This window comes from Neofelis nebulosa, chromosome 6 (assembly GCF_028018385.1).
Source record: "Neofelis nebulosa isolate mNeoNeb1 chromosome 6, mNeoNeb1.pri, whole genome shotgun sequence".
NCBI lineage: Eukaryota > Metazoa > Chordata > Mammalia > Carnivora > Felidae > Neofelis > Neofelis nebulosa.
In genome coordinates, this window is record NC_080787.1 from 46,872,136 (window position 1) to 46,887,601 (window position 15,466).

The 15,466-nt window shown below is 43.6% G+C and overlaps 1 protein-coding gene and 1 long non-coding RNA gene across 2 annotated transcripts in view; both read left to right on the forward strand.

Annotated features, from left to right (window-relative positions):
* RUNX2 (RUNX family transcription factor 2) overlaps window positions 1–15,466 on the forward strand; it is a 224,791-nt gene that overhangs the window by 174,745 nt on the left and 34,580 nt on the right. The window contains 1 exon segment of the mRNA XM_058736121.1: window positions 13,326–13,487. Coding sequence (XP_058592104.1) covers window positions 13,326–13,487 — 162 coding nt within the window.
* Window positions 380–6,905, forward strand: LOC131515358 (uncharacterized). Its single transcript, XR_009263593.1, has 2 exons — window positions 380–3,033; window positions 3,069–6,905. It is a non-coding gene; the product is annotated as an uncharacterized LOC131515358 (long non-coding RNA).

Sequence of the window (15,466 nt, forward strand, 5' to 3'; positions counted from 1 at the left end):
ATACCTTACAAATGTTACCTGTTTAGAAAGTGCTTTGGTTCCATATTTTCATTTTAATATGTGCAGAAATATTCCAGGAAGGAAAAATCGTATGTCACTACGACCACGTAAGACCATCAGATTTTTTTTCCTAGGGCTTTGTTTGCTTTGAATAAAGACTTGCTTTTTCACTGTTTCTAAACAGTTGGTGGTAGCAGTCTTCAAAAGATGGATATCACAGAAGAGTCCATCTTGTGAAGCCATTTAGGAATAAGAAACTTAGGACCAGGTTTCTGAAACTCTCAGAGTTAAAATCGGTGTTGCAGGAAGATTAAATCTGACAAGGTGGTTTTAGGTGGAGGGGAGGGGAGGGTGCAGGGGAGAGGGTTGAGAAGAATAGTGAATAGTCTTGGAGCAGTCATCAAGGTGAATGATGGGAAGGGAAAATGACTTTGGTTGAGCGTTGCTGAGGAGCCGGCTAAGGACAGAGATAACTGGAAGAGCCCACGAGCATAATTTTGTGTGTCTCTTGCATGGGTTGCAGTTTGGGAATAGGGGTGGGCTCTGGTGGATCACCGGGAGAATGACAGTTTCTCCCAGGACTTGGTAGGACTTGGTACAAGTCAGGGAAACAAGGAAGATGTTGAGCCACTTACCAGTGTGGAGGAATGTCCTGGAGGTTGGTAGGTCATGGCAAAGATGGAAGAACTTCTGAAGAGGAGTTAGCTTGTCTGGTGACCTTGGAGAATGAGCCAAGTGGAAAGGTTAGGAGGAAAGATCCAGGCAAGTCTGAGTTTCAGTTCAGGAGGGAAGTAGGAGTGTTTTAAGGAAAGGTCGAGGGCAGATGAGAGCTGTTGGCCGCTCCTTCAACCATTCCTCATAATGGCAGCTGGAGGCTCTATCTGATGCTGCCTTGAGAAAACACAGCCCTCCAGCTAGGTATGACCGGAGAAGTAGGGGTTTTCTGGTACTTTGTTAATGCATTCCAAGACTGTGTTAACTTTTTGTCATCCTGTCCCACTGTGGCCTGCAGTCCAAGAAGAGCTCTGATCTTAGGGCAGGCTTCCCCCATCCTGTCTTGGAGTTGACCAAAGGGCAGCACTGTACTTTCTTATTCGGTTTCATTATGTTGCTTCCATCTCCTCCTTCCATCCTGTTAGGGTTATTTTATAGTTCTGATGCTTCACCCAGTATGCTGGCTGTTCCTCACAACGTGGTCTCATCTTGCAGCTTAGATAGGTTGTTTCTAATTCTTTAAGACTTTAGGGAACATGCTGGATGTAACTAGGATCAGAACGCCCTTGAACCTGTCACCATGCACCTCTTTCAAAGCTGACCATGATTCACCTCGATTCATCCCCGCTACCACTTTCTGGTAGGCCTCGTAGCTGGCTATAAATCACATTAGAGATAAGGTAGTTAGTTACCTGGCTGAGGTCAAGATGCACAACGGACGGATGCTTTTTCTTCTAGTCTGTTGCTGAAGTAATCCTAAGAAGCAGGTTTTTAGTGAACCCATTCTGCTTTCTGATTGTCACCGTGGAGCTCAAGTGTGACAAGCCCGTGGTACACAGGCTGTGGAAGGTGACTTAGAGTTTTCAGTGGGCTTGCAAGCAAGTGGTCACCAACAGAGGCTCCAAAAAACTAGTTGACATTGAGATTTTACCAATAGCAATGCTGTTTGCAGAATAAGGTAAACGGGGTAAGCAAATGGAAAACTACTAGATGTTGTGCAGTAAAGGCATTACCTTCAAGCAATTTAATAAGTATCACGGGGTGGAGGGTGGGGGGGAAGGAATGCCAGCGAGCAAAGCTAAGATTAGTAGTGAGTGGAGTTATGGGGAGACAGACTTTATTTTTACTATGACTTTGTAGCCCTGATCTGTCAAATAGAAACCCTTTGCCTACTGTTCTCCACAGTTCTTGCGATACCGTGGGGTATGATTCATCTTGGAGCAGAACCTTGAATTCACTTAAAGCACAAGTCTCTCTCCTCTGTCTTCTTACCTCTCCCGAGCCTTAATTTCCTCTTAAGCATGTTTGTTGTGTTCATTCTATTTGAAGATCATTCTTGATAGGGAAGATTAAATCAGAATAGTGTTGGGTAATTTTCCTTTTTTATCATCACTAAAAATTACGCCCTTTGTTCTCAAACTTTGGTGCATATTAGCGTCACCTGGGGAGCCTGTTAAAACTACAGATGCCTGCTGGGGCGCCTGGGTGGCTCAGTCAGTTGAGCGTCCGACTTCAGTTCAGGTCATGATCTCGTAGTTCGTGAGTTCAAGCCCCACACTGGGCTCTGCAGAGCCAGCTTCTCATCCTCTTATTCAGTTTCTCTCTGCCCCTCTCCCTGCTCGTGCTCTCTCGAGGATAAATAAAACATTAAAAAAAAAAAAAGTACAGATGCCCGGGTTTTACCGCTGAACCAGAATGTATGAGGTGAAGGCTGCCTGAATCTTAGCTGCAAGGCCCTGGGTTCTGCTGCTCACCCGGAGCTGAGGTACCTCGGGAGCTTCATCCCCATGGTCAGATGATGTGTGTGGGCAGCTAAGTGCCTCAGGCTGCTTCCTGGTTTTCCCAAGTGCAGCTCCTGGACTCCACCCTTCTGTCCATTTCAGCTGCTGTTTTCCCTGTACACCCTTCCCTGTGTGCTGAGCCCTAGGCTGGGCTTGTGCCCTGTTTCTATTATGATGCTGTCGGAGGGAGATGTTAAAAAATGCATATCTGATTATGTCACCCCATGCTTGAAACACCTCCGTGACCTTTCACTGCACTTAGGATAAAGCTGGAAACCTCTAGTGTGGCCCGGCAGGTTCTGCCTGGCCTGACTCCTCCTTGTGCTCCTCTCCCACTATTTTGAACCTTTTGTCAGTAATCCACCCACACTGGCTCTCTCAACTCCTCAAGAAACCATACTGCCTCCATCCCAGGAACTTGATATACACTGTTTGCTTTGCCTAAAGCTTTCTTACCCTCACCTACTAATCTACTGGTTTTGCTGGCCATTGAGTTCTTGACTTAATTATCACATCACATCATATCACATCACATCACGTCACATCACATCACGTCACATCACATCGTCAGAGAAGCCTTGACCCCCAGGTGTGACTACAGCCCCCCACTGTGTGTTGTTATGGTGCCAAGAAATCTCCTTTCTAGTACTTATCACAGTTACATGATTAGTTGATTAATGTCAGTCTCCCCTACCAGATTGTAAACTCCGTGAAGTTAGGGATTAGGTCTGTCTTTATCTCACTATTAATATCTCTAGTGCCTAGCACAGTACCAGGGTAGGCTACTCAGAACATGTTTTTTGAATGAATGGATGGATGGATGGATGGGTGAATGAATGACCAGGAGATAATTCTTAGGACAGTGGATATCATCATCTATCTGACAATAGGAATCGCCAGGCCTGGGGACCTGTGATACCCTCACTGCTATATCTGACCCCCTGGATGTGGATATCAGCCTGATTAGACCTGAACTGACTGTACCCACTTCAGTGTGATAATTTGAACTAAAGGTCACTTCCCCTGGCCAGCACCACATCCCAGTTATATCTCAAGTTCTGGTTCTGTTTGTATCTTATTCCTTTCCCTCTGCCGGCTTTAACATTGAGGTCCAGGAGATGCCAATTCTGAGGCCAGATTAGGGGTGACATATGGTACAGACTCTTGATTCATCTAGTAGGTTGTTTTTTCTAAATAAGAAAATCACCCTCGTTTTTTAAATAAGATGGTTATGAGTCTCATTCATCCAAAAGCTGTTGATACTTTTAAGGCACTTACTCATTACCTTGTCTTCATTTAACTTCCTTCTGTTGTTTTTTTTTTGTTTTAACCTTTCGTTACGGGATATGACCTCTTAGACTCTACATAGCATTTCTCATTCTCTTCCCTGCTGTCGTCTCCTAAGAGTTACTAAGTTCCTCTTCTCCCATTGTCTGCTTTGTGACATAACTTGTCATGCCCGGCGTACCTTGCGTCGCATCCAGTTTTATCCAAGTATCGTGCTGCTTTTTTTCTCCTCAAATTTCAGTTGAAAGCCCTGTGAGTCAGTTGGGTTGGTCTTCTGCCAAATGAACCTGGCAGCCATCTTGGTCCGTTTGAGAAAGCCCTGGGTTGGGGTGGGGAGAGGAGGGGGAGTCAGAATCCTGCTCTTGGTGCCTTCCGTGCTGAGATGAGCCATGATGCTCCGTGACGGGAGATGCTGTCGGTGTCAGCCATCAGCTACCTTCAGCCCAAGTCAGCTCAACACACCTTCAGTAATTTCAGTTACAACTGCTGTCTTCCAGAAAGGAGTGAGGGTAGGGAGCCCACTTTTCTGAGTAGTTAGAATTATAGCATTTCGTCGCAGGAAAGCATCTTAGAGATAACACATCCGTTCTCATCTCATCTTCCAGGTGCAGTGAGACTCGGGAGAAGGTAAATTAGTGGTACACAGCTGCACACCTGTTGTCAAAGCCACCAGTCCAGGGCTCTTCCTGTGCTTGGAGGAGCCTGTTTGGCTTAGGAACCGTGTGTCCTATTAGTCAAGAGAACGAGAAGTGAGTGGGAGAGCTCGTTCTAAAAATCCAGTCTAGCTAAAAAGGTTATGAGAGAAGACACAGAATTTAAACATTTACTATTTAGTGTAAACTGTTTTGAAATGGGAATTAACTTACATGTGGCTGTGCGTGTATTTGTGTTATGAATGATAGTGATATGGCAGAAATAGTTTAGGATAGGAAACTGTAAATCTGCCTCTCTCTGTTGAGATTATGGGCTTTATTCGACCCTGGTAGCAATTGAGAGGTATAATTTTAAGCTAGTAAACTCTACACACAGTTCATTTTAAGTACTCCAGTTTTCTTAAGAAATATTTGATGTTTATACAGACTAAGTAATGATTTGAGTAATGAGTAGGGAAAAAAATGGGTGGGGCTTTCTAACTGTACCCTGCCCCACCCCCCCCACCCCAGTACAGCAGGTGCTCACTCTAGACACACTGAGCTTTGGCAGAAACCATCAGCCCTTGTCGGGTCACATTACACAGAAGCCTGCTGGCACCAGAGACAGGAAGAAGCCTTTTGTGTGCTGGTTCAGGCTTTGCCCCTGCTAACTTGTTTCCTCCTATCTCTGCGTGAAGTTCAACACCGCGTCCATGGTGTGCCTTGTCGTGAGTGATTCTTAGGAAAGCAGGCCCTTCTTCACACCCACATATGTTTAACCAAAGTGTTTACAAAAGGAGGCCTGCTAAGAGCAACCACTGAGTCTCCATGCTTAGCTCTCACTGGGCTTTCACGCGGCTCTGTGCCCACTCTGCTCCCCCGCAACTCAAACTTATTCAAACTTAAGAAAAGACACTGATGTATTTTCCTAGAGTCAGTTCATTTTCCTATGGTGCCTTTTCCCTAACTATCTGCCTTCCTCTTCCTCTCTTTTTGTGACCCCAAGTGTATGGAGCTTAATTATGCAGACATGTAATTAGCTTTTCAGTCATTTGAAAGTATGGATGCTCTTAGAGCCATGACTCTTTTTATACCATTTTAGGAGATGAATGGCCACTCCTTCCTTTTCCCCATCCCTGTGACTGAACTTCATAAGCTATGGTCCAGCTCAAAGAAGAGAGCTTGCTTTCCTTGTATCCATAGGTTTAAATAAATGTTTGCCTCCATTTTTGCCTGGTACTGAGACACCTTGAGACATGGGAACCACTCTTCCCCAATTAGCACGTGGGGGCATCTCCTGGGTACTTGCCTTGTGTACTTTGTGTTTTGGGGGTTTATAGCACTGATCCCCAAGAAGCCCAAGCAGAAGGATCACCCCCCCTGGCAAGAGAGCTTATGAAATCTACTCTGACATTGATGCTTCATGGTTCATTTCTATCTTTAGAGTGTTTTTTAAAGACAGAAGTACATGGTTTGAACATTTTAAAAAATTTTTTTAATGTTTATTTTCGAGAGAGAGAGACAGAGACAGAGAGAGACCGAGCACGAGCGGGGGAGGAGCAGAGAGAGAGGGAGACACAGAATCCGAAACAGGCTCCAGGCTCTGAGCTGTCAGCACAGAGCCCGACGCGGGGCTCGAACTCACAAACCGTGAGCTCATGACCTGTGCCAAAGCTGGATGCTCAACCGAATGAGCCACCCAGGTGATAATTTGCTGGTTCGCCAAAACAGCATGCAAAAACTCCTTTCCCCCCACCCCTCAAAAGCCCTGTTAAGATGGCAGTAATGACTACTTGTACTTTGCAGTTGGGAAAGGGACAGATAAGAACCTTGCCTGTGACTTAGTGAGTTGGGAGAGAAACTGGAAAGTGTACACAGAATTCTGGGCTTCTGGTGTGTTTTAAAAAACATAAGCCATATGGGGCAACCCCACACAGTGTTGGTAGTAGTCGTGTGTGTGACAGACCATGCCTCAGAACCAATGCTGATGGATTCTTTCTGTAAAACCTGAACTCTTAGTAACTAGAATCGATCTGTTCTTGCAAAGGAGACCCTGATTTCTTCTGGAAGGGTACAGTTACAGATCCGAGGTGTCTATGAAATAGCCTGACCTTATGTGCCTGGTGGTAGTTCTTGGTATGCTTGCACAGTTCCATCGGGGGCCCATTTTCTCACTGGCTTCATGCAGGCCGTGGGAGCTCTCTGTGCCCTAGGCCCTCTCTCATTTAGTCATCTTGATTTGCCACTTCCTGCCTGTGAGTATGGCAGGCCCATCATAGAGGGAGGACCTGATTTTCTCTCTCAAGTTTATCTTACAGGTCAAACTTGACCCCAGCTGCCCTTCAAAACCCCCCTTTGTAGGTGAGAACAGAGACGCGTGGGAAGAAATAGGGGCACAGTCCTATGTAAACCCTCCTCTGATATTTAGGATTCCAGATTTCCCAAGCACTAATGAGTATGTGCGCAGGGAAAAAAAAAAAAAAAGCAACACCAGGGTTTTGTTATTAAATGGTCATATCTATATAAAAACATATGTCACTACTTTGAATTTCTATAATGTAGTCATGAAAATAATATTGATACTGTTTCTGAGAATTATCATATAAAATAGTGAAGTATACTGTTAAAAAAATCACAAAATATTTAAATTTCTTTTTTAACGTTTATTAATCTTTGAGAGACAGAGAGAGACAGAGCATGAGCAGGGAAGGGGCAGAGAGAGGGAGACACAGACTCCGAAGCAGGCTCCAGGCTCTGAGCTGTCAGCACAGAGCCCGACGCGGGGCTCGAACTCACAAACTGAGAGATCATGACTCGAGCCGAAGTCGGATGCTCAACCGACTGAGCCACCCAAACGCCCCAAAACATCACAATGTATTTAAAGCTCAACAGCAGTTTTCATTTCTTTCAAAAAATTTCTGAGAAAGGAAGTTCAGCTGTCCTCTGAAAGCTTGTGGGTGCTTCTAGGTAATCAGGTCACTCAGGATGTAATATCAAGACTATCATCGGCACTTCTATCATCTGAGACACAAAGATCAAGAATATTCTTATTTATGTAGGAAAGGAGAGTAGGACATGGTACTTATCTCTGTGCTTCTACAGAGTCAAAAAACAAACCATCCAGTACAACTCTGGATGGGGTGAGTGAAGGAGGGGTCAGACCAGCCCTGTGGGGCCTGAGGTCTGGGTGAAGGTGGTTTCTTGTTTGTTTGTTTTTTTAAGTTTATTTATTTTGAGAGAGAGCGCGGGAGTGAGTAGGGGAAGGGCAGAGAGAGAGAGAGAGAGAGAGAGAGAGAGAGAGAGAATCCCAAGCAGGCTCTGCACTGTCAGCACAGAGCCCAGTGCTGGGCTCGATCCCGTGAGCTGTGAGACCGTGACCTGAGCTGAAATCAAGAGTCGGACGCTCAACCTACTGAGCCACCCAGGAGCGCCAGTATCTTGTTCGTTAATGGCTAATTAGTAGCTTTGTCTCAGCGAGGCCCTGCGCTCTTCCCTGGTAACAACCTTCAGATTGACTGGTGATGCCTGAAAACATCTGTCACCTGCTCTGACTCACCCAAGTTAAGAGCGAGTCCCAGAAGTCTCAGGTTTCTTCGGGAAGTAGAGTTCTGAAACCATTTGTGAGATCAGGTTAAGATGACTTTCCTCTACTGTAAGCATTAATAATTGTCCAAAACAAAGCAAAGAAGCTATAATCATATATTTATGATAGGATTATGTTTTCTTGGTCATTGGGCATTTAGGAAGTCAAGGTAGTTTGTAGCCTTTTTGCACTAAAGGTTTGAAAAAAGTTAAGGGGTATAGCATTAAAAAATACACTAAAACAGATTAGGATTTTTTGGTCTGGGAGAAACCAAGACTAAGAAAGAACGTGATTAAAGGTTAAATGTTTGGAAAGGATATTGGCATGACCAACACGGATATATTCTCCAAATACTGGACTTCAAAACTATAGAAGCTTCCTAAGAATTGTCCTCCACTAGAATAAGAGATTATGAGCTGGAAACATAAATACACAGTGAAGATTCAGTCAAGGTAGAGGTTTTAACAGTGTTGAACGTTTGTTGGGTTCTTTCCATGTGCTCACTCTTTACTACTTTGTCTTGATAACAACTGTAGAAGGAAGATGTACTTATTTATCTCCATTATACAGACTAGGAAACTTGAAGATTGGATCAGTTAAGATCACACAGGCCAGAAATGGTGGAGCTGGGATTGATGATATCATTCACAGGGTGTTAGAGAAGGCCTGGGATATTTTGGAGACCATTACTTTTTTTTTTTTTTTTTAAAGAGACTGCTGTCCATTTTTCAAATTATCATTATTATTAAAGTTTATTTATTGGAGAGAGAGAGCATGTGGGGGAGGGGCAGAGAGAGCCACCCAGGCACCCCTTTTAAAACCATTTATATTAAATACAGTGACCCCACATGGTAGTTCTTTTATTTTTTTCTGTAGTAACTCTCTCTCCTTAAGTAGGTCATTATCATAGACTCTGAGGACAGTGACCTTGAAAGAAATCGGCTGGACTCTGCAATGTGCCCTCTGAGACAAAAAAACCAAAGAGAGACCCCACTTGTTAAGGATAGTGAGACGTTATTTTTGCTAATCTTGGGTATCTTCAGGAAGGATCTCCACTAAAAGCCAAACTGTCCTTTAATGGACTGTTCTAGTATAAATTTTGGAAGTCAGGGACTTTATGTAAAAATTAAAACCTCACTGATACAACTTCTTGTATAGCCTGATGGGAAGTTAAAGAATGACTAATTACTGGGGCGCCTGGGTGGCGCAGTCGGTTAAGCGTCCGACTTCAGCCAGGTCACGATCTCGCGGTCCGTGAGTTCGAGCCCCGCGTCAGGCTCTGAGCTGATGGCTCAGAGCCTGGAGCCTGTTTCCGATTCTGTGTCTCCCTCTCTCTCTGCCCCTCCCCCGTTCATGCTCTGTCTCTCTCTGTCCCAAAAATAAATAAAAAACGTTGAAAAAAAAAAAATTTAAAAAAAAATTAAAAAAAAAAAAGAATGACTAATTACTAATTCATTATAAGATTTCATTGTTCACTCATGCCACCCTGGGAGGTTCATTCCATGTTTGTTTACTGAGCACTTACTGTGTTCCGGGCATCACAATGAATTGTGTTGAGTCTGACTTTGGAAAACTTCAAGAACAACGCTAGACAGCCCAACCACCCTGGGTAGTTTAGAGTCAGATTTTTAATTTTTTTGAATGATAATGATGATTTGCCACTCACTATATATTATTTAATCCTTACAACAGCTCTGGGATAGTATTATCATACCCATTTTACAGGTGAAGAGATTAAAGCTTAGTAACATTAAGAAACATGCCTCTTGTCACGCAGCAGGGCCTTGACCATGTGAGCTCCTCAAGGGAAGAGTCCTAATTTTAATATGGCAAAAATTGAGAGGTATCAAATGCTTTTAGTTACATTATCTCATTTAATTTTATAACAAAAATGATAGTAGTTCCTATCATACTCATTTTACAGAAAGCAGTAATCACTCCTCTGTTTATTACGCACTTAATGCATACCAAGGCTGCCAGATAACTCATCACATCAAGGCACGTTTGTGAAAGGCTCACAGCAAACCTAATGAGCATCATTATTCGCATTTTACATGTGAGCTACTGAGGCCCGAGAGAAGTGACTTGCTCAGCCAGGCAGGGGGCTTGTCTACCCGGCCAGTGCATATGACCATTTTGCTACATTCACTGGCCTGTTATGCTCCCTCATTTCCAGATGAGGAAACTGAGGTTCAGAGAGTTCGCTAACACCGCTGAGGTCATGTGGCTTATAGAAAGCAGAACTGGGGCTCCAGCTCCTATCCTTGCATTAGAAACCCCATTTATTCCCCCTGTGCTCGGCTGCCCCTCTGCACAAGAACTGAAAGGCTGCATCTTGTATCCAAATTAAGTTCCCTAAGGCTTCTGTGCTATGTTTAAACATAAAGAGTTTCAGTCATTCTTTGCATTTCTTTGTATTTTTCCCCATTTTCAGGCAGGGAGTCCTATCCTACTGCTGACAGCATGTTGCAGTAGAGGGATGGGCATACAGGTTAACCTACTTGCTCTGGGAGTCATCTGGTAAAGACAGATTAGGACTCCAGTCCAAATCAGAGTCCTGTGTGCCCAGCTCATTTATCTGTGTGATTCTTGTCCTTTTTGTCTGTAGAAAATGTGGCTTCAGAGAAGGCCTTGCCGTTATGAGATTGCTTTCTGGTGCTGTAAGGAATGCATCTTTTTCCATCTGAAGGTCATTTACGTTTTTCTGAAAGGCAGTGAATTACATTAATGGTTAAAGCGAGGAAGTATGTCAGTATCAGATATATAACAAGGACCACTCACTCTGATTTGAAATGTTGCCAATCTATACAGTCTCAGCCTTGAACCTGTTAAAGCACAAAAGTTCATTACTTTAATGATCAAGTCCCCTTTAGATTTCTGAAGGAAAAGTTTATGTTAACCATTTACGGTACTATACTTTTTTTCAAATTGCAAACTCAGGTAAATGTTCCCTAAAATGGAATTGGATGAAATTTTTCTATCTGTTGATGTAGTAAGCATCAGATGACTATCCAGATGTATTTAATTATTTTGACTCAGTATGTCCTATTTAGACAGCCTTTAAATAAGTCGTTTCTGAATTGAACAAATAAACAAGAAATAGCTGAAACTGACGGGCTTTAATTGTATGGAAGAGCTGAGAGGCTCTAAAAGAGGGATCATTTCAGAAATACCCATGTCTTGTTGTACTCCTTTTTATTTTTAGAGATAAGCCTGAATTGATTATTCAAACATATTAATAGTTTTAAAAAATTAAGTTTTTGGGGGTTCCTGGGTGGCTCAGTCAGTTAAGCGTCCGACGCTCGGTTTCAGCTTAGGTTATGATCTTGTGGTTTCATGAGTTTGAGCCCCACATCCCTCTCTGTGCTGACATAGAGCCTGCTTGAGATTCTCTCCCCCCGCCCCTCTCTCTTTCCCCTGCTCATGCTGTCTCTGTCTCTCTCAAAATAAAGAAATAAACTTAAAAAAATTAAGCTTTCATTGTCAGAAGCTGATAGGTGATATGGGAATAATTTCAAGCCTAATCCAAATGTATTCATGTCAGTTCAGATGTGTCTTAACTGTGGGACTATTCTTGCGTCACCAAGAGGTTTTTTGGAAGAAGGCAAGAGTCAGTACTGAGTGTCTCCTTGTGCTACTCCTCTCTCCATGGTTTTCTCATGTAATTGTCACATCCCTGTGATTCAGAGATTATTACTCCCTCACCCTCTTTTACAGATGAGGAAAGTGAGGCTCAGAGTTGCTGAGTAATTAACCGAAGATCACACAGCTAGAAAATGGAAGTCTCAGAACTTGAACCTAGATCTGCACATTCCAAAGTCCACAGACATTCTAATATACAATGTTGTCTTGTGAACAAGTGTATTAGAATTTTTAAATTGGTGTGTTAGAATTTTTAATATTAGAAAAAAAATTTACAATTAGTAAACAAAAATGTTAAGAGAAATTTGCTTTTGATTGTTTGATTAGCCCTCCAGTAAGAATGGAACAGGTTGAAATATACATGGGAAATATACAACAAATTTACCTTTTTTTCTTAGGTAGACTGTAACTCTTTTGATAAATCTACTTGGCTTGTACTTGGTACTTGAGCTTGTACCTCCAAGAAACCCCATAGAAATACATAAAAACATACTGATAATGCTTAGCAGTTAACCCTAACAAGTGGCCACCCATTTTTATTATTACAGTGACTATACGTAACACGAGGCTGTATTCTAAACATGTGACACCTTTTAAACAGATTCCAATAGGATTAAAGACATCTCCCTGCTCTTCTGTTTTGGGTCATTTTTTTTTTTTTTTTTTTTTATGGTCAGAAACTCATATGCTTAACATCAAAACTGGATGGTGATGAAGTGTTTCAGTTCTTAATGGCAGGTGACTTAGAAATTAAATTTGTCTCTTTCTTAAAGGTTATTTTCTAGGGTAGCTTTAGCATGAGAATCATATAACTAACTGGCTCCCCTTCTTTGTGTTCTTTTTACATGCTGCTCCCTCCTTTCTCATCTCTACCCCTTACCTCTAACCCCCCTGCTAGAAAGTGCTATCCCTTGACCTGCCTGGAAAGAAAGTGAAGTCATGGAATCATGCATTTATAAACCAAATTGCATGTCTGAAAGATAGTAGCTGGATATGCAGCAGGGAAAAGTACAGTCTACCTGTTCTTTAACTAGGTTGATTGTTCCGAAGAATTTCTAACTTAAAAGAAAATTAGGAGTAATATGTGTTCATTGAAGTGACATGAATAAATACAGAAAATAAATCAAGGAGAATTCAACTTTGTAAAGATAACTGGAGCAGATTGTTTTTTAAATGGCTGTTAGAGGGGCGACTGGGTGGCTTAGTCAGTTAAGCGTCTGACTCTTGATTTTGGCTCAGGTCATGATCTCACGGGTTTGTGAGTTCAAGCCCTGTGGAGGTGGAGCCCCGAGTTGGGCTCCACGCTGACAGCTTGAAGCCTGCTTGGGATTCTCTCTCTCCCTCTCTCTGTGCCCCTCCCCTGGCTCACGCACGCACTCTCTCTCTCTCTCTCAAAATAAATAAGTAAATTTCAAAAGTAAATAAATAAACGGGTGTTAGACTTTCCAAATAGAAATACTTATATGAGGGAGAAATAGTCTTTATGCATGATCCGTGTTGTTGTGCTGGAGCTTGGAGGTCTCGAAAGTTTGGTGCCATACAGGGCCTGAAAGGGTAGGATCATAGGAAATGAATACTCCTTACAGATGCTTGCTTTTCTCTTACTTTCTCCTTTCTCAGTTTGGGGTTGCATGTTCTAAGTCCACAGTTGGCTGGTACACTAAAGATTTTTCTTCTTTTTCCTAGACCCCAGGCAGGCCCAGTCTTCCCCGCCGTGGTCCTATGACCAGTCTTACCCCTCCTACCTGAGCCAGATGACGTCCCCATCCATACACTCCACCACCCCGCTGTCTTCCACACGGGGCACGGGGCTTCCTGCCATCACCGACGTGCCCAGGCGCATTTCAGGTAAAGACCACACTTTAAGTGAAAACCCCCTCCTGTGCAGGGGTGGGGCTGGGGTCGTAGAATGGGCCAAGGCTCACAGGAACTCTCTCTCGGAGGCGTGGGGGCAAGGGTATGACAGCGGCAGACCGGGTCTTCTGAATTATAGGGCTATCACGTACTTGAACATTTTAAATTGAGAGACTAAAAATCCACCAGAGATGGCATAATTTTCTTAAGATGCTATTTAATGCCACCCAGTTTTAGTCCTGCCGATTCGTATCCCCTTTGGTGGGCACTGTCTCAACTGGGGCCTTCTCCTGAGGGTCTTATGCCAGGCCTTCCTCTGCTTGTGTTCCTTTCTTTTCTTAACATCTGCCTGTAAACCAGATTATAGACTGATGGCACAGCCTTCCATTTCTAGAGCCTCTTAAACCCCAGAAGTCCAGGCGAGCTCGTTCTGAGAGAGAGCACCAGCAAACTTAAGATCCTTCTCAGAAGCTAGTCATTTGAAGTGAGGTGAGGCCTGGAAGAATCTTTTAAAAGGCCGAGTTGGCCTCTGAGCAGCCAATTCCAGACTGAGGTAGCCTCTCCACGAACCATCTAGCACACTGTGGTCGCCCTCAACATGGCGTCCCCAGTGCTCACACACCCATTATTCCAGAGGCACCACCAAAATCTGTGGCTCCTGGTGGATGTGCGTGTGGCAAACGAGCTGGCCTCCTCTCTCTGTCGTGGAGAGAATTCCTCGTGGAGAGCCAGAAAGTGTACACAGACTTCACGTGGGCAAGTAGAGAAAAGCTAAAGGCTCTTGGCCAACCCTCTGAGTCCTGTGAATAGGGAAAAGATCTCTCGGTACAGCCCTGATACCAGGCCAGAGCACTGCCCCCGTAAATAAAGAAGCAACCCCACTGAGGCACATGCAGTTGGCCCCTCTATGTGTCAGACGCTCTTCTCAGCGTTCGGGCTCCATGCACCTGTTTAACTCCTGGCCAGGTTAATGCCTTTCTTTCTTTCTCTTTGTGTTTCTGTCTCTGTTTCTCTCCCTCTCTTCATTTTCTGCAAAGCTCGAAGCCGCTACTCACTCCGCTGAGTTGCATCACTGACAAGCTGAAGCTCCACCAGCAGGCTTGCAGGTTTTGATTAGTTCAGACTCCTTTCTTTCTTTCCACTTGGGAGGAGGGAAGGCTTTGTTTCTCAAGCGAATGGCAGGAAAGGGCTCTCTGGTCCTAGTGCCCTTCACATTTTCTACAGCAGATGGACTCCCGCAGGGGTGAGTAGGGAAAGAAGAGGGGTGGAGGGAGAACCACAAAACCCTTTGGAAAACCATGTTCCCACTTTTCATTCTGACTGCTATTATTATTTTTATGAATCACATGGTATTTATTGGGGAATTGTGCAGAGTGTAGAATTTTAGTTATCATTTCCCTTGACAGGAATGACTCCCTCCTTTAGGCAAACGTCAATTAAAGACACGGGAAAGGATGAGTAAGGCACAGTGGGGAGAATGAGGGCCGATGTGGGATCAAAGGCAGTGTTGGATGCTGTCGCAGTAGTTCTGGTCATTCCTTCTGTATTTTATACTGGACCTGTTTTGTTTTACATGGGGCCAAAATGACACTTTGCCAGGACAGATTTGTGCAAACTTGCTTCTGTTTAGGGTCCTCTGGGGTTTCCATCTGTCCAACCCTCTGTGGCTGAAGCAGACTTTGTTATTTGTCCCCTGGCAGTACCTAGAGGAAAAAAACCTCAGGGAGTGATTATTGCTTTAGAGACGTTTTATCTACAGCACCTTCTTACCCAGGTGTATTCACATAAAATTCAGTAGGAAAACCATTGAAAGTAACACTGAGACAATGCTGCATACGTGGGCAGTCATGATCGTCTATCATTTACATGTGTAATCTAGAATAGCTAGATTACTTTGAGTCAACTTACTGATAATTATTTAAAACACTTCCATAAACTAATAACAACATGACTCTTTCCATTTCACAGACGAG